The sequence below is a fragment of the Octopus sinensis genome, linkage group LG4, assembly GCF_006345805.1.
Source record: "Octopus sinensis linkage group LG4, ASM634580v1, whole genome shotgun sequence".
Taxonomy (NCBI): Eukaryota; Metazoa; Mollusca; class Cephalopoda; order Octopoda; family Octopodidae; genus Octopus; species Octopus sinensis.
This window is the reverse complement of record NC_043000.1, coordinates 159,305,227-159,328,436: the sequence shown is the minus strand read 5'-3', so window position 1 is coordinate 159,328,436 and position 23,210 is coordinate 159,305,227. Positions and strand designations below refer to the sequence as shown.

General features: G+C 35.1%; 1 protein-coding gene across 7 annotated transcripts in view; it reads left to right on the top strand.

The window, feature by feature from the left end:
* The window catches only part of LOC115210961 (epidermal retinol dehydrogenase 2), a 366,176-nt gene that overhangs the window by 334,378 nt on the left and 8,588 nt on the right, over positions 1-23,210 (top strand). For 6 of the 7 annotated variants that reach the window (XM_029779781.2, XM_029779779.2, XM_036502609.1 and 3 more), the window contains exons 4-7: positions 5,632-5,763; positions 9,069-9,313; positions 14,654-14,779; positions 20,516-20,636. In XM_029779781.2, the coding sequence (XP_029635641.1) occupies positions 5,632-5,763; positions 9,069-9,313; positions 14,654-14,779; positions 20,516-20,615 (603 nt within the window). In that variant the 3' untranslated portion in view covers positions 20,616-20,636. The remainder of the gene's footprint in view (positions 1-5,631; positions 5,764-9,068; positions 9,314-14,653; positions 14,780-20,515; positions 20,637-23,210) is intronic. The other variant, XM_036502610.1, reaches the window with a different exon arrangement.

The window sequence follows — 23,210 nt, the reverse complement described above, 5'->3', positions numbered from 1 at the left end:
TATTGTTGCCTGGTCTACCTGGGGTAGCAGTACCTATCAGGGGCCCAGCTACGTGCTAACTAGTTAGCATCGGAATTATCTCGGAATTGCCTCTTAAAGAAGGTCGATCACACAGTTCACAATGGACCCAGCGCAGCTCCCTTAATTACTCTTCTAAAAGAAGTTAACTCCATACAAGTCCTGCATCTTCATAACCTCTGGTCTCGTGGTACTTGATGCACCAGACCAATATCAGTTTAAAGGACAAGAGGCAGGAATTGTCCCTGTACAAACCATGCCTGTGCAACATCGGGTCATTGCATTTAAAGATTATTAAGAAAGTTTAAGGAGTAAAACCTCTACAGAAAATCTGAAAGAATATATATACAAAGAGTTCTTGGCTTTAAGGATATCGCGAAACTCAAGGACCATTGCATAAAGTGTATGAATCTGAGAGGGGAATATGTGTTGTCTTTTACCCAAATCCAGGAAATTTTCACTCCCTCGTGTATATGTGTTGATTTTGTTGAATATAGTATAGGAGCACTCCGTCGGTTGCGACGATGAGGGTCCCAGCTGATACGATCAACGGAACAGCTTGCTCGTGATATTAACGTGCAAGTGGCTGAGCACTCCACAGACACGTGTACCCTTAACGTAGTTCTCGAGGAGATTCAGCGTGACACAGAGTGTGACAAGGCTGGCCCTTTGAAATACAGGTACAAGAGAAACAGGAAGAAAGAGCGAGAGAAAGTTGTGGTGAAAGAGTACAGCAGGGTTCACCACCACCCCCTGCCGGAGCCTCGTGGAGCTTTTAGGTGTTTTCGCTCAATAAGCACTCACAATGCCCGGTCTGGGAATCGAAACCGCGAGTCCGCTGCCCTAACCACTGGGCCATTGCGCCTCCACTTTGTTGAATACATGTATTTGAAAGTGTATCTATAAAGTAATGTAATTACATTCTTTTAAATTAGTTCCCGTAATCGCTCATCACCTGACGCAAAGCCACCTTCCTCAATACTAGTCCCCCACTCAGTTGAGAGGTCTAGTCTTGCAAGTTGCTTGGTGACCACACTAGTGCCAGGGCCATGTATAAAGCACCCAGTATACTCTGTAATGTGATTGCCATTGAAAAGAACATTCAGCCCTGGTGACCATGCCAAAGCAGACTTTGGAGCCCCGTGCATTCCTCTTAAACCGTCCAACTCATGTCTCCATGGAAACAGACGTTACTTATTGACTAGGATAATGACGATGATACATAGATACATACTTACCAACCTACCTATATACATACCTACCTGTGTGTGTGTATTCTGTATTTACTCATGTTTAAATTGAATTGATTTAGTATTAAATCTTGGTAACAACATTTTCCCTTCAGTTTTCGCTTTACTCTGTACATATGGCAAACCCCATTTGTTTTTCAATTACAATCAAGTATAAAATAGTGCGCCTTCTTCAGCTTATAAAGGAGTAAATATGGTGTGTGTGTTTGTGTGTCCACGTGTGCACAGATAGTCATATGTAAATAGATATAAAGACATTAACTGGTGGAATGTGCCTGTGTATATATAAACATACCTTTACATTATGTGTTTTGGTGAAATACAATGCTACAAGTGTACCCTAAAACAGTTAACTAAATTGCGAAGGGATTATTTTAAAACGGGTCTCGTAATTAGTTTTCTTGATGTATTAATTTCTTTTGACTAAGCAGTGTAAGCCAGATTTTAAAGGAAAGGCTGAGAGTCAAGGCAATCTAATCCAGCATTAATAGTCTATCTTCTCGCATGCATTTTGCAATGCATGCATGGAAAAACGTATTACATCTTTTCTTCTCAAATATCAGTTTTCCAACGAAGATATTGGTCTCATGATGAACATATTTTTCTGTTCTTTTCTTCATTAGTTTATGTAGAGGCGAAACACTGGTTTTGCTATTTTGCTATTTCTAGAGGCAAAACACTGGTTTTACTATTTCTATTTTTAAATGTATACAGGAGATCAGCCCCCAACTGTTCTGAGTTTACATTTTTGTCTTTTATAGGCAATAAAATAAGTACCATTAATATCTGAAAGTTGAATCATCACCCTTAGATGAAGGTTGCTGCACAAAACATTAGATTGTTCCCCTTTCTAGCTCTATACTAAATTATTACACTCTGAACTGTTCATTAATTTCCTACCTTGACAGATACGTGTTTTCTAGGATCCTAAGTTTTTTTTGCAATTCTGAATTAATTTATTAAAACACAACACTACAAAATGTCGCTTTATGTTTGAGAAACCATTTGAATGATTTCACAGTATTGACTACTAGGTGGGTTTTGTATTTATCTCTTTTAATACCGGCCTATACATGACAGCTATGCTAAAGTTACTTATTGTAATTAAGATTTCATTTAAAATCTCATTACAACAGGATTAATGACTTGTATGTCCAGATGGCCAACAATAGCACACCTGAGGAGAAATACCTTGTCTCTTCTCTTGAACTGCTAGTAATAGCAACCAAATTTCAGTCAAATTGTATCCTAACAAATTCACAAAAAAAAAAATGGAAGACCATTGTATAAAGAAGATGCTCTCTAGAGATGCCGACGACCGCTCGCATCAAAGTCTCTCGTGACCAGAAATGGCCTGAACTCTTTGCATGAACACCCCTTTACGTAACTCCATGTCCCCCTACATGGCCTTGCTTTTTGCTTTTTGAGCCAAAAAATTAACTTAACCTAACTTAACTAAATCAAAATATTTCATTGAGTGCCCTGGTTAGATCTTTGATTGTGTATCCTTTTAGGTGATTAAAGGCTGGTCCTAGGCTAAACAACAACAGTAACAACAACAATTAGTTAATCTCCAGGCTACAAGGATTTAAATACTGTAAATCCTCAAGTATAGTCCGCGCTTGAGTATAATATGCAGGGGATTTTTAGGGAGATGTAACTCTGAAAAACCTAAACCTTGTATATAATACGCACCCCGTCTCTAACTTGAGTCAAGGAGGTCTATATAACATCCTTGGTTTGTAAAAATGTATACGGTAACGCCCTTTGATATTGTATATATAGCATAATGCAAATGTGTAGCTTTATTTGTGCATTTTGTTTGCAGAAAATAAAGAAATAACAGTAATGTTGCTTACTGCAAGTTATGGATGATCCCTTTATGACTTCATTGTTTTCAGGCTTATCTTAAGGTATTTTCGCACCCGACATCACAAAATGCGTCTGAATAAACATTGCCGGACAGAAAATAGAGACTCGGACATTGCTTAGAAAATAATTTTCGTTTTTAACCTCGTATATAGTACGCACTGGGGATTTTGACCTTTAAATTCTGGGGGAAAAATGCGGATTATACTCGAGGATTTACGGTAAACCATTCCCAAAACTTTGTTATTAGACAACCTTTATATCCAACTTAACATGGATGTTATGTTAGAATGTCGAACCCTGTAGTGTTCACCTTGAAAGGCCTTCTCTTGAGGACATATGGTGCATAAAGACGCACGTTTATATCGTTGGCAGCTGAGAATCATCTGGTATAGGTGCCGGGACTGTCAGATCACGTAATCTCAACGAAACTGTGTCTCTTCAGCCAAATCTCACCACCAACGATATATAGAATTACAGTGACTTGTCAGACACTGATGTCACAAATAGCCAGCAGGCTAATAATAAAATAATTAGTGTTAGAAACAGTATTAATTCCAAAAAGGCAATCTTTGTATTCAACTGAACGTGACTGTCTTATTAGAACACCTAATAGTAACAAAACATGCACGTTAAGTTGGATATTAAGATCGCCTTTCGGTATATTAATACTGCGTCTGTCACTAATTATTTATTATATTAAAAATTATATGACTCACTCCACTAGCCTATTTGTTACAAATATAGTTCTGACATAACATTATTCACATCAATATCAGTCGTCTAGGGCTGGATTCATGGATACCGTCAATCATTTCATGACTAACCCATGAAAAGAATTGACATAGATGATTTAATATTTATGTCATTTAATTACAATAATGAACAGTGCAGTATCGTCACTACCACCACTATCACCACAGTTACTGCTACTACTACTACTAATACTGCTGATGATGATGATGGTATTATACATTACAATTGCCAAATCGAAACAGAAAAACGAAACAAATCGACTATTTCTTTATTGCCCACAAGGGGCTAAACGCAGAGGGGACAAACAAGGACACACAAACGGATTAAGTCGATTACATCGACCCCAGTGTGTAACTGGTACTTCATTTATTGACCCCGAAAGGATGAAAGGCAAAGTCGACCTCGGTGGAATTTGAACTCAGAACGTAACGGCAGACGAAATACGACTACGCATTTCGCCCGGCGTGCTAACGTTTCTGCCAGCTCACCGCCTTAAACGAAACAAATCGACTATCATGATTCAATCCACTTCACTATTGGTTTCCATCAAGCTGCATGATGTGAGCTTTAAGTCTTGCATTGCACTTACATTCATAAGTAGTGGGATCCGTTAATTTTACAGGGCAAGGAAAAGCATGCTTACTGTCATCTGACCGTGGTTTGTTTTGGTTCTTCCTTACTTAATGTAGCGCTTTTGCTGGTTATTCATTTGGTACACACAGAGTAATGTGAATGAAAGTTAGTTGTAGTGCAGGTAGACTGAATATCTGGTTGTGTTAAAAGCAATGAGGAATAGGGAAAGACAGGAGGAATGTATGTGGGTTGAAAAGTTAGAGGGAGAGAGTTTTTCCGGTTTGATCAAGACTGGCAGAAACGTTAGCACACCGGACGAAATGCTTTGCGGTGTTTCGTCCGCCGCTGCGTTCTGAGTTCAAATTCCGCCGAGGTCGACTTTGCCTTTCATCCTTTCGGAGCCGATAAATTAAGTACCAGTTACGCACTGGAGTCGATGTAATCGACTTAATCCGTCTGTCTGTCCTTGTTTGTCCCCTCTGTGTTTAGCCCCTTGTGGGTAGTAAAGAAATAGGTATTTCGTCTGCCGCTACGTTCTGAGTTCAAATTCCGCCGAGGTCGACTTTGCCTTTCATCCTTTTGAGGTCGATTAAATAAGTACCAGTTATGCACTGGGATTCGACTTAATCCGTCCGTCTGTCCTTGTTTGTCCCCTCTGTGTTTAGCCCCTTGTGGGTAGTAAAGAAATAGTTATTGTTTCAGGCTTCTGCCAGTCATGAAAGTAAATGAGCAAACAAATGTATATTCAGATCATGATGTATGGTTTGAGTTTTCTCTCCCTCCTCCTCCTCCAGCAGCAAATACTGAAGAAAGATTGCACAGAAACCCAAGTCTTACCATCTGATGACGTCATCCATAGCCCACCATAATGTGTTTCCAAGTACATTGTCTTTAATGTGTCCCTTATTAATAATATCAAAATATATTTAGTTAATTGCAGGTTATATGTACTCTCTTTTAAGCATATTGCTGGTGACAAAGACAAGATCCCTTGGATTCTAGATTGCTTCATATAATAAGCTACGAACCTATGTCTATCACTTTCTTATCTTTTCTGAGATGAAGGGCAAATCTCTAGAATCAATTTCCAGATTGTTATTTATGTGACTTATGGATAAGGCTTTGACATGCTGAAGATTAATTCTTTTCTTCATTATTTTGTCAGGTGAACGAAGATATTGGAATGGTTCATATACTAATAAACAATGCTGGCATTGTGACTGGTCGAAAATTTTTGGAGTGTCCTGATGAATTGATAGAAAAGACTATTGATGTCAATACAATGGCACACTTCTGGGTAGGTAGTATCTACATTACTGAATTGTTGTTGATAATGGTATCTTTTTTTTTTTATTGTTTTTCTGTCTTGTTTTATGGATGAGTTGTACATGTTTCTCAATACACTTCTATATATTATGCATGCCTACTTGGGAACCTCTCTGAAGTTGCCTGACTTGCTTTTTAACACAAATCTGTTTCAAGTCGTATCCTATTATCTTCAAAAATGAATTGTTACGTTGAAGAATCTTGGGTGTATTTTGTCTCAATAAAAGAGACTAGCAGCAGACAGATCTGCCTAATCAGAGTTAAGCTGATGTTAATAATTATGTATCTGGAACTGTTCCTCACATTTCAGTATCTCTATATTTGTGTATAATCAGTGGTATACAGCACCAATATAGGTTGTTAATTTTGGGAGCTATTCTAATATTTAGAGAGTATAAGGAAAATATTTATATCTGCCTTTAATTTCTAGATTAAACTACTGTCACATTTTGTGTCTTTTTCTTGGTTATCTTATGTTCCTAACCTATATACTTAAAAGAACTTTTATTTTTATACTAAAAGTTACGATATCCCTTTTCAACAATGCTAATGAAAGGCACATTTTTAAAAATTGTTTATCTGTCGTGTTACAGAACAGTTTTGTAAAGCACTGCCTTAGGCAATACATTCAAATATAATACCTAGCTGCCAACATATATCTATCCCCACTTTATATGTTGTCAGCATGCACCATTATCTGTTCTACTTTGAATAATTAATAAATTAAGCTCTATTATCATGTAACTTCATGAAAAATAAGGATAGTAAGTATTTTTTAATAGAACAAAAAAAATGCATGAAAAAATCAGTTGAAGTTCCAGTAAAGTTTGAACTTGTGTTTATACACTTGGCTAATGTTATAATTTCCCAACTAGCATATACTAGCATATACAAGTACTAAAATAATTTTAGTATGTGTAAACATATTGATTTATATCATAAACTCAAATTATAATGTGGTATGAGGCACTATAATTTGTTAAATTGACCATAGTACTTAACTAGTTGGTATTAGTTTTATTAACTCTGGAAGAATGAACAGCTGGTTTGTCCTTTGTGAAATGTAGGTCAGTGGACGGTAAAAACAGCGACGTGTCGGAAAAAAATTTGTTTGCAGTATTTAGTCACACCCTTAGGTGTTTATACTTGTTGTAGCATATTAATTCTAAATTGTAATTATAAATCTCTCAGTCTTGGTTCAGTTGACCCCTGGCATAAAAGACATTGAAGTTATGACCCTCACATCTTGTACTTTTAAATCTAGTATATCAAGAACTACATCATCTCTTCCTTTTTCTAAAACAGTCCAGTGAGATTTCAGTTGAAATTTGACTGCTATTTCTAGCTGGTTAAACCAGTACATATTGACTACCACTGTTGCTTGTTCACTGAATATATATATGATACACATTCTACATTCAGGGCTGTTAAAGATTTTCAGGCCACACCTCATCAGCAGCACTTCCATGTATCTGTAAGATTTACCACATAATGTTGTTCACTTGATTATAAGAAAGAACCACAGGAAAGGCACAACTCATTTCTATTGTTTGTATTTAGATCTAAACCAAACTTTGCTTGAGCAGAAATATTTTGAAGGACTCTCCAACCATTACTTTCTTACTTTTATTGGGACCATTATATCTAGCATTACATTATTCTCAGAGTCCTTCACTTGTCACAATGGTAGGTTTTGTTTTGAGGCAAAACTTAACTGCTATTTCTTGAAAATCAAGCAAAGACTGATAAAACCTTCATTAGGAGGATTCATGCTTCTCCAAGCTCTTGAGGTATTGAATGCAATTTTACAGTGATGTTGCTATTACTGTTGTTACATAAGGTTATATTAACAACAGTGTTGTAAAATTGCATGAATCCTCCCACACTGACTTGCCTGATATTTATTTAAATTCTCACATGTATGTTATTATGATTACTAATAGGATTCAAACATGTTAAATTAATGTTTTGGTTTGTTGCTACAATATACTGTTGAGCATATCTATTGCTTTCTTTTGTTTTTTTTTTCTTTTTTAACCTGTTCAACAATTCTAACCAATTCATCTGTACAATATATGTGCAGACAGAAGAAAGTGGAAATAGTCTTACATATGTTGTGGCTCTTGTCAGAGTCATCATCATCATTATCTGTGTACTACCGACTCCTGTTGGCGTCATTGTTAATAGCTATGTACCACCTTGACTTATCTACAAGCGCATTGCTTATAAAGTCACTAATATTTTGTAGTTAAAGTAAGTAAACTGGACAGACCAATTTACATATCTAATACTTTCTTGGTGTTGAGATCGAACATTAAATTACTGATGTTGTGTCATTACTATATTATAGAACACACCTAGTGGGTAATAGTCTGTATTATAAACATTGTAATACAGTGTTACAAAGATTGTAAGCAATTCTGGATCTATGATTGCAGCATGGAAGACATATTAATCATTCAAAAAACACACAAAGTATAATAAATAATCAAATGAAGTTAGCAGTCTTTGTGTGTTTTTAAATGGCTAATTGATGCTACAATAGTTGTAAACAATCAATTTGCATATGCTTGTGGATTGCAAAACAGAAAACAATTATATATTTGTTTCAACTCAGCTGTTACATTTTTTTTCTGTTTGCACACATATTGTACAGAGAAATTGCTTAGTATTGTTTAACATACAGGTTTGGCTTGAAAGCCCATAGACATGTTAGTTTTCTCATTAAATTTTGTGTAATATTGCCTCAAAATGACCATATTTTTTTTTTTACATTTTTTATTCTTTTGCAAGTTTAAGTCTATCAACTATGGCCATGTTGAGGCACCATGTTCGATGACTTAGTTAACTGTAGTAGCTTCTGTACCTGTTTTCATATTTGGATCATGTTCTTATTTTATCAAATCCTATTTGTTGAACCACTAGACTGAATAGCATAAATGAACATAAACATAATCATATAAAGACAAACAAAGACACTGACACACACACACACTTCTGTACAGTTTTTGGCTGCCGTACATATCTTGTAAGGCATTGGTTGACCTGGTACTTTAGTACAAAACTCACTCAAGGTGTCATGCAGTAGGCTCTAAGCCTGAAGCCCCATGGGTATAAAACAAACTTCTCTATCACATACACAGCAGTTATGCCCATGGCTATATACATGTACTTAGTAAAGCAAGTTTCATCATCATTACCTTTGTTATAAGTTGCCTCATTCAGTTTGTCATTCATATATAAACTTTACTTTAATCAATTCTTTGCCATTTTCAGACTGTGAAAGCATTTCTACCAGCCATGATCAAAGAAAACCATGGACATGTTGTAACTGTAGCGAGTGCAGCGGGTCTCCTTGGTGTCAATAGCCTTACTGATTATTGTGCCAGCAAGTTTGCAGTGGTAGGATTTGAAGAGAGTCTTCGATTCGAACTTGAAGTATTAGGCAAAGATGGTGTTCACACAACAGTGGTCTGCCCTTTCTATATAAACACAGGCATGTTCAATGGTGTCAAAGTTCGGTAAGTCTGCCAAACACTTCTCTTTGAAAATAGAAACTAAGATTCAGTTAACTGTATTTCAAGGTATAAGAGCTGTACTGGTTTATGAAAATAATGTCTTAAAATATAACTCTGGTTCTATATAAGAAGTTGACGTATATTACTTGTTTGTTTGACTAAAAATGTCTTTCCCTGGAATATGGTTTGCTGAAATTGGAATGTTTCTGAAATGCCCTTGTGTCTTTTATGCCTTCAAATATGTTACCTTTCTTTCAGACTTCTTTTTTCTTCCACTTCAAAACTGATAAATTTAAAATGTATTCATTACTAAAAATGAAGTAGATTATTACTGAGATTGAAATGCGTGTAAATTAGATTGAATTTCAATTATTGTTCCTAAATTTATTTTTTTTAAATTATACAATTTACTCTTGGTCAAAAATATTTTCCATTCTTTTTATGTATGCCTAAGTATTGCGACTGCTGGACTCATGTTGCTGCAAAAGTAACAGTATGTGTCCGCAGGCTTACCCTTTACCCCAAAGAATCGGACTGTCTTTTCCTTAATCGCATGACAGCTTCTGAGAAATTCTTGATTCTTAATGTTATTTTTCCTCCTCACTTTTGGAGTTAGCCACAATTGCCAAAGCTATTTATTCTTCTCTTCAAAGAAAGATGATTTCAATAAATCTGGGATTTATATTTGATATATTTTTCTTCTTTGTGAGTGAGTGAGTTCCTTCCACCTAGCGGTTAGGATCTTGTAGTCATTATTGCAAGACTGTTTCAATTCCCATATCAGCTGTGTATTGTGTTCTTGAGCAAAACGTTTCATTTCACATTGCTCAGTCACTTAAAGTTAAATGGGTAACCCTGCAACAGACTGGTGTTGCATTCAAAGAGAATGCTGGCTTGTCTGCCTAGCCTGCAGGGTGGCATCATTTGGTAGCTACAACAAGGCAAGGAAGTGCACTGTGAACAGCGATGCATAACAACATCCCATAGTCTGGTCGATAGAGTGATGTTGGGATATATATTGCATAATTCTTCCTAATATATACACAAGACTTAAAAGGAGAAGGGTCTAGACCCATGATTCTCAACGTGGGCCACATGTCCCACAGGTGGGGTATGGTAATATTTGGTGCGGCATGCATAGAGTTATGCTGAATTTTCATACCTTTTGTACACAATGTTCAGTATACCAATAGAGAAAGGGGGCAATTCAAGAATGTGTTATTAAAAAAAAAATTCCTTACATCCCTTCTGTTGACAATTTTATCAAATTTTGAACACTTTAGTGACAACAGGTCATTTTCATCTTATTCGTAAGATCTGTTGTCACTAAAGAGGGAATAGATTATTTCCTCTTATTTAGTGGTATGTGAAGACATTGTAGGTAATTACAAACGCATATATGTGTGTGTATGTGTGCATGTGCGTGCTTGCGTGTGTGTGTGCTTGTATGTAGTATAGAACTGGTTAGTACTGAAAGCAATGCCATCTTAATTCCCTATGGAGAAATAAACTGGAGACAGGTATATGTGTGCGGGTAGTATTGACTCTTTTATCTCTGGTGACAAAAAAAATCTAGGTACATAAGAAAAATGTGGTGCGCAGAGTGTTGATAGGGCAATAAATGGCATTGGGGGGGGGGGGTGAAAGAATCGAATGGTGCAAAATGGGTTGAGATGGAGTGGAAGTAAGGGGTAGCATCAGCAAAGAAAGAGAGAGAGAGGAGAAAGGGAGATAGAGAAAGATAGAGAGATTTATGGTATTGGTAACACACACAGGTATATATATATGAACAGAGATGAAAATTAACAGGTCATTTTATTCCTACCAGTGTGTTTAGGAAGGTAAGAAAAAACTTCCATCATTGATACAAAGGCTTTTGCAGCTGAGAAGATTCACGGAATATTTTTTGTTTCTTTATGAGCATATTTTCCGAAAGTTTATACTGAAATCTTTTTGAAGAAATTGTTGAAAAATTTTGCTTGAACTGAAATCTCTTCGTGTTTGATTCAAAGGCATAACTACAGATTTCTGCCCCCACCCCGCCCACGACTTTGGATAAACTTAACTTTCAGAAAAATGGATTTTTTTAATGAAGTTGTCTATGAATATGTATTATATCATGTATATTTCGAATATACAAAATTTGGGGGGGGGGCGTGTTTTAGGAAGGGTTGGGGTGGGGAATTTCGGAAAATTCACTGGGGCCCGCTTCAATTCGTCTTAACTTTCAAGAAAATGGATATTTTTTAATGAAATTCTCTACAAATATACCTCGGACCATGCACTCGTGGTTATTTCTGTACAAGTCGTCCATATTTGTTTCATTTTCTCCGTTTTGTGCGTTTGTGCATCCGTAGTTGCTTATAATCCTGGATCATGCCCTCTACTAATAGCTATTTCAATGTTCCATGGAAACAAAGGCTACAACCGACTTTGATGACTGGCACCCGTGCCAGTGGAGCGCTAACAGCTCCATCCGAGCGGGATCACTACCAGAGCAGCTGTCTGGCTTTTGTGCCGGTGGCACGTAAAAAGCACCATTTGAGCGTGATCGTTACCAGCGTCATCTTACTGGCTCATTTGAGCAAGGTCGTTGCCAGTGTCGCTGGACTGACTCCTGTGCAGGTGGCACATAAAAAACACCATTTTGAGTGTGGCTGTTGCCAGTACCGCCAGACTGGCCCTCGTGCCGGTGGCATGTAAAAGCACCCACTACACTCTCGGAGGGGTTGGCATTAGGAAGGGCATCCAGCTGTAAAAACTCTGCCAGATCAGATTGGAGCCTGGCACAGCCATCTTGTTCGCCAATCCTCAGTCAAATCGTCCAACCCATGATAGCATGGAAAGCGTACATTAAATGATGATGATGAACTTACATTTTTTCTAGAAGACAATCATTTCAGTCACCTACTGATGGATAATTCAATTTAACAATTGACTCTGTCTCAGTGATCTTTGGATAATTATATTTTTCTGTTTGTATTTTTCTTTACTATGTTTTAATTCTTATTCAGGTCCCAAGTTACATTTAATAATTGTTTTTCTTCTTGGTCTCAGGTATTTGACATTTAACTTGAACCTCATTAGTGTATGCATTGTGCCAGATGTTTGTATGTGGCAGGTTAGAGGTCATAGGAAATTCAAATATTATATGTGGGAAATTTTATAATTAACATATTTTTTATTGACTCCATTGTCACCACAAAACACCAGCACTACAACCATTATCACATTCATTATGATCATCATCGTTAATGTAATTGTTATCATCATAACAATCATCAGTACTACAACCACCAATAAAATTATCACCACTATTATCACTATGACTACTGTTGCTACTACTATTAGTACTACTACTATTACTATTAATGCCAAACATCATCACCATCATCAGAATTTCAAAAGCCACATTAATCTGTATTGTTGCTGGCATTCATTCAAGAGATCAGTTGTACAGCATTTTTGCCTAATAATATTGTAAAGCTGGTCAGATGGTTTTTTGTGGGGCAGCATATATTATTCTCCATTAACGTAGTTTACCTCAATTAGCTGAAGGAAATGAATGCTAGTCCTTCCAGGTTATTCACTCCCAATAAACAAGCATTCCTTCATCATTGTTTTAACATTCACTTTTCCATGTTTTCATGAGTTTGACAGTATTCCCTGTGGCAGATTTTTTTACAGCCAGATGCCCTTTCTGCTGCCAACCCTAATATGTTTCAAGAGCATGTTAATATTTCCTTATGGCCTGACGTGTTTTCACAAAAGACTGAAAATGTGTGAACCCCACTTGAATGGTAACAACACCCTAATATGGAGCAACGTCCAGACAAGAAGATACATACAAACATATGTATATATGACAGGCTTCTTTCAGTTTCTCTTCTAGCAAATTCACTTACAGTGCTTTGGTCATCTTGGGCTATAGAAGAACTTATTACCCAGACAGTGATACCTCCACCTCTAATAAAATACTTATTTCTCATGACACCTATTTTTTTCCTTGTTTATTTTACATCCACTTCACATTATCAATAAGACTTCACTAAGTAACTCCTCTGTATAAATTCCTGATGTCTAGGAAACACACGCACATACACGCATGTTTGCGTGTGCACACATACACACACATATCCTCAATAAAAATGAAGTAATGATTGTGTAATAATACAAAGGTAACATTGTTGTGATACACCAACAGCATTTTTTAAATAACCCAATCATATCTAATGTTCCCTCCAGACACATACAAACAAGACACAAACACTACTTAAAGGAAATTGAGCAACACATTACAAATTAAACGCATTGTTCGTCCTAAATATTATTGTGTTATCTATCACAATGCTATCCTTGTCTTAATACAATGCTGTGATCAGGTTTCCCCTTTAATTTTTTTGATTGTATCACATTTGCATATGGAAATTCATGAAAAATAACTTTGCAGGGTATGTCAGGTAAAACAGTTGTCTAACGCCTTATGTCCCTGTCAGTGTTTGACTGAATTGTTTGATGTTTGGGAATGAGAGAAAGGAAAGCACGAACTCATCGAAACATGTTGCATTGTTTACCTTCAATAGGTTAGAATGACTTTGCTGCCTCTACCTGGCAGTGTTAGTTTCCAGCTAGTCACAGCTGTGCTACTGAGGTTTTACAGATAACAGGAAAAAAAAGAAAAGGAACAAAAGAAGCATTTTTGCATGGCTTTAACAAAGGAGGGAAAGTTGCACCCATAAACTTTGCAAGACCGTGAGGTTAGTGAGGGGAAAATCTGCTGTGAAGGCCTGCAACAGAGTGCACTCTGCTAAAAACAGTTGAGGTGCAGGTTGTAGTGTTAAACTAGGTCACATTAAATCTATTACCCAGCCTAACTAAAACAAGTAATTATCACCTGTTGTTACCTGAGTAACTTCAATTACAGGTGTGTTCAGCATGTGCAGTTTGCAAAAGATCCTTACTAGCATAAAACAATTTGACCACATTAAGAACTAAAATATGACAGAAGTAGATATATATCTCATGGTCAAAGAAAGAGGGGTTTATAAATGGGCATTCTTTATCATTCAATAGAGTGGTGTAATAATGGATTAGGTAACACAAAAGCAATATTCCAGCTAATTTTGTCTGGACAAACACACACATACCAGCATATTGTCTATTTCCCTCATTCTCTCATTCTCACACTGTCGTATAAATATGGTGTGTAGGAGTATGTGTATTTGTGTGTGTGTCATATAAAGGTGTGTAGCTGTGTATGTATGTGTGTGTGTGTGTTGGCATTTGTGTGCATACAACTAAAATATGCATATTTCAATTTCCTATTAATTCCATTTTCTTTAGATTTCCTTACCTGATGCCTATATTGGAACCAGGATATGTATCAGATAAAATTGTTGAGGCTGTACGTTGTAACACTCATATTTTATACATCCCACGGTTGCTCTATTACACACTTGGACTAAAAGGGTGAGTATAAGAGAGTAACAATCTCTTTTACTAATATCTGTTTCATATTTTTGGTTTCAGCGTTAAGTTTCTCTATTTTCCATTTAGTGTCATTTACAAGCCTTTTCTTTCTTCACGAAATCGATAATAATTCCATCACATGCGATACAAACTTGATGACATAGTTACTGATATTGGATGACATTTGATGTAACTGTAATATTCCAATCAGAGGCTTCCAATTTCATCTGAAGTTTATATACAAAAGATTTTGCAACTTTTAAAAAGTGGCAATTTCTAAATCATTGTCTGCCACTTGTATGGTAACAATGACTGTATATCTTTTCATTTTTACTTGACATGGTGGGAGGATCAAAAAGAAATAAAAACATTTAATTGATTTGAAGATAGCAATATACTGTTAATTATGTGTCCTCAAATACCCCTTGTACCCTGTGTAAATTGTGTGCATGTGTATGTGCGCACTTAAATTTCTTTCGAAAACGATTTGAGAGCGCTGGGTTCATCAATGGCACAAATGCATTGTATTAGAGACTATGGAGACTATGTTGAATAATACCTTTGTAAATTAAAAGATTTACTCTACTGACAGGTGTAATTTCAATGACTTGTATCGGTTAATTAAAATGCTATGCTCACTTTTGCATCTAGCCTAATTAGCATCCAAACACCCTGCAAATCATGCTACAACTTTTGTAATAAATGATACCCTGATCAGTTCTCTGATATACAAAAGGAAACATGGCAAGTCTTTTCAAATGAAGATAACCTGGGGCTAAACAAGATTGCCAGCAATCTGTAATTTGCATATTCTTCAATTTGGCTGTTTTACAATGCAAACTACATCTGAAACTGAAGATTTAGATTCTGTCCACATCTTGGGTTACTAGCTAAAGAATTACAGGAACTGTGGAAACCTCTCTCTGTGGTTGTTCAATGTACTCCTGATTTCCTTAATATCACACCTTACCATCTTGCAAAAGAACACAATAAAATCATCTACTTCAGGGTACACTGTGATTTAAAATAAATGAATAACAATAAAGCAAGGGCACTCAGAAAGTGCAAACCTCCACCAAAGCAACATCAACATTTTCTCAACGATTAGCCAGAGTTGATTTTTAAAATGAGAAATCCTGAAATGAACTCAAATGCTCTCACAAATGATAATACTAAAAATGAACCCAGTCACTCTCAAAAATTAAGTAAAAAAATAGGAAAAATGATCCAGAATCCTTGTCCAGAACTGGATTGATCCCAAAATCTAATCAGTGCCAGTTATAAGGCCAAACATCCTTGAAAGTTTTATCCAAATCCATCCAGCTGTTCTTGAGATATCTTGTCCATGGACAAACAAACAAACACAACTGAAAACAATGCCTCCACTTTTGCTAAGGTGGACATAAATATAAAGGCTTAAATGCCTTTGATCAATGTTCTGCTCAATCAGAGCCAACTCACATTTCAACAACAATACAAATAGCATTAAATAATACTGAATATCTCAAATAATGGCTGTTGCATCATGATAAATGTTAAACTAAATGGCATGGACTGAATTAAATAATTGCATGAATTCTTCAAACGAATTGTTCTACTATGCATTGCATGAACTGCTTGCATTATTTTACCCGATTTGATATAGATATATAACACAGGAAGAAGAGTAGCTTGTATGACCTTCTTTAGGAATCCGAAAGCTGGTTGGGGGTGGGGAGTTTTTCTCAAATTTCTCAAATCAAATATCTAGCTTGAATAATTGCAGCAAAGTGGAGTTCACTCAAAGTATCAATTCTATTCTGATTGTTCTCTTCAGAGACCACCACTGTCAAATCCCACTTAACTAGTTTACTAATTGAATCACTGTGGGGTTTCAGCAGGGTGATACAGCTTTTTGTACAGATTATTTCTGTAAAAGTACAAGGCTACATATTCCAATATTAACTGCTGCTTATTTTCTCAATCTAAAAGGGATGAAATTTGAAATTGACCTTGGTGAGATTTGAACTAGAAAAATATAAAGTAACTAATTAGTGTATAATAATAATAATAATAATTAGTGCTCTGATGCAGTATCAGGCAGTGGCTCTCGTAGCTTCTCATCTTAACTGATTGGGAGTGTTATCATGTACATTGTTTTGTCTTGGTATAAAAGATGGGCTACAGCAAATATTCTGCTCAATACCACAGATTTGCTTGTCAGTTGTTTGACCTTAACCAGTTGAGCATGTCCTTTAGTGGCTGACGATATGTGCATCTCTGATCACGAGCAGAAGTAGTGGGGGGGGCATCATAGCCATGTGTTGAGAGGGATTCTTTGGGGTTTGAATAATTCACCTCTGGGAACATGGGTGTTTCATTCAACATCCTTAAACAACCCTTATTTGGGGACCTTTTGAGTGGGATGGATTATTCGACCAGAAAAAAATTCTAATTGGGCCCCACATGCAAGGTCATATGCTGTTTATCTTGATATGAGATCACCATGTCACGCACATATGGTTGTGATGCATGTGCCTAGTGTGCCCTTATCAGACGGATAGTCATGATGGGTATACTGGGCTTCGTATATTTTACCCCAGTGCCACTTTGATGTCATGCACTGCTCTCTCACTCAATAATAATAGTAATGATTATCTTCCAAGATATTTAACATCTAGGTACCAACTCTTATAATTCGTGAAAAGAGACCCTTTGAAACCTTTGACGACAGGTTGCTGTCCGCTCTCACAGAAACGACTAGAGCAAGTAGGATCTAGAGCTCTGAGAAGTAAAATACGATGATAAAAATTTGAAGATTAAGAATAATTATAACGATTTCAAATTTTGGCACAAGGTCAGTAAATTTAGAGGTAAGGGTGAGTCAATATCATTGACCCCCACTGCTCAACTGGCACTTACTTTATCAACCCTGAGAGGATGAAAGCTAAAGTCAACCTCAGCAAAATTTGAATTCAGAATATAGAGACGGACGAAATGGCATCAAGCATTCTGTCTGACATGTTACCAATTCTGTGAGCTCATCGCCTGATTAAGAATGATAATAATGTTAGTGATAAGAATGTGCTTTAACATTGGCAGTGAATTCTAACATGTGCATTTATGATGATGATGATGATGATAACATTCCTTTTGCATAATTCTTTAAGAGTTTCTTTGTTGTTGATGTTGCTACTGTTGATTATGATGATGATGTTGATTTTCTTCTCTGATGTGGTTAATTAATAATTATTAATGAAAAATATTTTGTTTCAGCTTCATGTTAAATATCCTAGATTACACAACCTCCTGACTAATTGTTTATTTGTTTCTCTTATATGTGTATGCATAAATACTTACTTACATACACACACACACACATGTATATACTATATATATATATGCATATATGTGTGCATGTGTATATGTATATATATATATAATGACATACATACATGTGTGTGTGCACATACATACATCTGCAAAGGCATAGATGTGTATGTGTGTGTGTGTGCACATATTTATACAAGCCTATTGCAGATATATTTGTTCACACATAGCAACACACAAAGATTTCAAATCTTTTGATGATAAAGTGTTATATCAACAGAAAAATCTAACTAAGAAAATCAGAGGACAACATGATATTTCGTTGTGGTTTTGTTTCAACATGTTTGCCATGCGCCTTTAAGTTGAAGCTATATATATTTTAAACCATCACAGTTGAATGGTGCTCCTTGTGGGCTTCCTTGTTCTGTTTTATTCCAATCCAGTGATCAAGTATTTGCATTTCCTATTTCACATATACTTTTCCATGTTAGCATCAGTATAAAGTCATTCGCAGATTCCTCTCTACATCTCTCATTGCAAAATTTTAACTTCTGGTTGAGTGGATACAAAAAAACCTTCAGACAACATGACATCAGAATAGTTTTCAGATATTTCACCAGAGTTATACATATAAAGTGTTATGTGGTGTGTGTGTGTGTGTGTGTGCATGTACATGTATTTTTATGCCGTGTAAGTTGCATGTATAGCATTCCATACATTTGTAGAGGGTTTAACAAAGAGGAAAATACAAGACAACACCCAAAGTTCAAAATATAAGAACATTAAAAATCTCAGATAAGGGAAATTTTAATGCTCAACATTAAAAGATGTAGAACAAGTGTGTTGCATGAAAGAAAAATCACATGATACTGTAGAATTGTTTTTTTTTTATGATTTAATACCCTGAGGAGGAAAGTAGCACCCACAATCTTTTAGGGCCTTGGAAATTGGTGGGGAAGAATTGAAGGAAGTTATTCTCAGACCAGAGATTTAGCTCAAAAGCTTGTAATAGACTGGACTTTGCTACCACCTGAGTCCATCCCTGGTCCTATGATACAACCTTCCTGCTTTTCAGTGATCTAAATTTAAATCTTCCATCAAACTTTTCTATTTATTTGATCTTCTCACTAGCTTAATATTGACTGGGTTATTTTCCTTTATTTATCATTATTTTCAAAATTAATTAAAACTAAGGTGGTTTATTTCAACAGAAATATGGCAAAGAAAAGATTAAAATTGGCAAAGGATGAAGTCTCTACTCAAGAAGAGAAGTCTCTTTGATGTATTTTCAAGCAGTTTCAGTTTATGAAATTTAGCTCACAAAGTTTTGCTTGATCCAAAGTGATAAGAGAATACACTTGTTCAAGGTGCCCTGCACTGGAATTGAACCTAAAATTATGTAATTGTGAACAATTAAAAGTATATTTATAATACATTTTGGTTCTCTCGAATAAATAAGGAATCTAAGAAAACTGTGTCAACAGCAGTTCATCCCTAAGAGGGTTAATAAAGGAGTTGGTAAGTTCAGCTGTTAAAGAGTGTAGAATCTAATCTTAAGCTCTATCTTTAGTCTGGGTGTGAGGAAGGCATAGAATTTATTGTTATTACATTGGTGCAAAAGTATTGCTTCTGGTCAAATTAAGTCACCACATTTTCTTTTTCCCTTACTCTCAGATAAAAAGTCAAACTCAGAACTTTAGATTATGCACACCTCAATAACTAAACTTATCTAATACTTCAATGTTCTTACCGATAATCAATTCACATAATCATTAATGTATTACATACAAATTATTTTAACAGTCTCTACTTCACATTCATGCCAAAATTCACTGCATACTTTTTCATTCATAAATCACTGGGCTAAACTATAAAGAAACATCTTACCATTTTTGATTTCAGAATTTTTAAATTTTTATAGAAATATTTATTCAATCTTACTCATACTGTACTGAAGATGTAAAATCTGATATGTTAGAAATAGTAACCAAATCTTCCTCAAAATGTATACTGTTGTCTTAAAAAGATAAGTTCGAAAGGAAGGCAAGGTGGTGACAGTTGTGATGCTTTTAATTCCAGACCTGCTCAATTAATGCTAATTTGGGGCTAAATAACAAATAGGATGAGATCTGCTCCTTTAATTGTCAGCTCCACATATTTTCTGTTAGTTATAAACCTTGTTTATTATTATAGAAGACTGTGTGTGTGTGTGTGTGTATTTATATAATTAAATAATTAGTTTGTTCAATATTGTGTTATAAGAAATGTCTTTGTATTTCTAAGAATATTTGCCTGAAATCAGTGCCTGTACTCACACATACATGCAGATAGATACCTTTTAAACCATCAACAAAACATTGCTGGTCATGCTTGCATTTTGATCCATTTTATTTGCATGTTATAGCTAAACATGTTCTTCTTCTTCAGAATATTGCCACACAAATGCATATCCCTGCTTGCTCGTTTCTTTGGAGTATCTACAGACATGGAAAAATTCAAGGGTAAACTGGGACAAAAGAAAGAATGATCTTTCTGAGTTTATTCACAGGTCTCTACATTTTCTGAGAATAATTCTTCTTTAAATCTATTGCTGCCTTTGTGTCTTACCTTTATGTTGCACCTTTATTTTCTGTACTGGTCATCCACTTGACCACAACATACTCCCTCATCTATTATCCGACTTTGTCAGTATTTCTTTATCACTCACTCTTACTGCTTTTGTTTAATATTTTTGTTTACCGTTCTGGCTTCTCCGCTTTGCACCTCATATTCCTGCTTTCATATCTAGTCAGAAGCAGCACTAATGCATGAAAGAAGACAGAAACGAAGGTCACTGCTTCTTTTTTCTGGATCACACCAGATTATAGATCTGATATTATTTCTCACCATTGTTTCAGTAATGTTTTCATTTCTTTTCAATTGCTAATATCTTTTTGAATCTTGTATCTTATCTCTGTGCATGTTCACACACATATATATATATATATATATCATCATCATCATCATCAGATGTTAAACGATGATGATGATGATGATAATAAATATTAATAATAATAATATGAGGGAATATCATTCCAAACTTACAGGGAAAAGTTCAATTTAGAAATACTAAATCAAATTTCACAAAATATAATTTTCTAATTGTTTTATATATATATATATATATATATATATATATATATCTTTTGTCAAAGACTGAAATATATGGTATTATTTCTAATTCTGTACTTACACTTGTTTCATTAAAATATGTGAAATATATTTTGTAAGCATAGATATTAACAGTAACAACAATAGTATGCATATAATGAATTCATGATATAATAATATATGTACATTCATTAGCCTTTAATACCCTTTATACAATTTGTTGCACATAGGTGTTAATGGAATTGCACATTGGTATTAAATGGTAATGTATGTATACATATATATGTATATTATTAGGAAGGGCATCTAGCCATAGAAACCATACCAAAGCTGACATTTAAGCTTGGTACAGACCTCTGGCTTGCCAGCTTCTGTCAAGCCTTGCGACCCATGCCAGCATGGAAAATAGATATTAAATGATGATGAAACAATATCATAAATTCCAGTCTTTGTTTTGATATAGACACACTCTGCAGCTCATACACTTGACCATAAATTTCAATTGGTATGTTTAATTGTCTCCTTAAAGATTAAACATTTACATCCAAACAACTGATAGCTAGAATTAGCAGAAGTATTTCATGAGGACACAGCTTGAATTGTAATCCTTTTTACACACATATATACATACATACTCAGGTTGTGATCGACTTATGACCACAGCAGGTTGTGACTGACTAGTCTTAAGTCAATTAGGTTGTAAGTCAGCCTATAGGCCTACATAGCTTTGTTTTATATTTTTACATTCTTAAGGTACATTCTCAGGTAAAAGTCACACACAGCATTCTGTATTATACTATTATACTGGTGTTAGTTAAAAATCTCAGAGTCTCAAGCAGTCATCTTATAAACAAATTTGAGGTTATCTCAATGTCTCTGTGACAGAATAGTCATCCAACACAGTGGTGATCAATAACCAAGTCTAGGGGAAGTGTTTGTTTGCTGACATCATCCATAATCCCATTAGATTTCAACTGGACGATTTATTATTACTGCTGGGAGCTGGCACGCCAGTTATAAAGTCGATCAGTCATAAGTCTGATAGGTCATAAGTCGATGACGACCTGTATAAATATATACAAGAGTATTGTCGCTTGTAGCATTGAAAAAGATATAAAAGGTGAAAATAGAAAACTTCTGACAATGAAGAAAGTTTTAAAAAAACCTTTATAGTTAAATTTTAATGGGCTAACGGAACCTTCATAACTGGACATTTCTCAAACTGTTCTTTTCTTCTGAAGATGGGCCTTTGTGCCCGAAATATAAAGGTTTTATTAAACTCTCCACATTGTCAGAAGCTTTCTATTTTCTCTCTCATTACCTTCTTCAAAATATATATATATATATTTATAAACCTTTTCCAATTTCTTTTCTCTAGCTTACTTTGTTCTCATTCATCGTATTTACTTTTCCTCCTTCTTTTCTTATTTCTATTTTCTTCTTCTTTTGGAAAACTTTATTTGCATTATCTTATTATTTAGTTTCTGTCATATTTCCATTGTTTTCTGTTATTTTTATATTTTATTGTCTTTAACAATTCTAGTGATTTCTTAAACTATTTATTCCTGTTGTTTTTATGTTATATTCTTTTCTTGATTTCTTTGTTTATATATGCAATTGTATACATACATACATACATACACACATATATTTATCATGTATGCACATGTATGTGTGTATATATACAATATGTACATAATGTATGTATATGTGTGTGTATATGTATGTAATGTATGTATTTACATATATATATGTATATATCTTGCTTGTTCTACTTAATTCTACAACTGGAAAATTAACTAAATTTAATGCCACTTCAATTAAATGCAAAGAATTTGGTTTCATTTTGAGTTTTCTATTTTCATATTGTTTATTTTTTTGCTTGATTTATTCTTGATAATAAAAAGCATATTACATTTTTATGTGAAAGTTTTTGTGTAAAGGAATTTTTATATAATTGTTGATGCTGCAA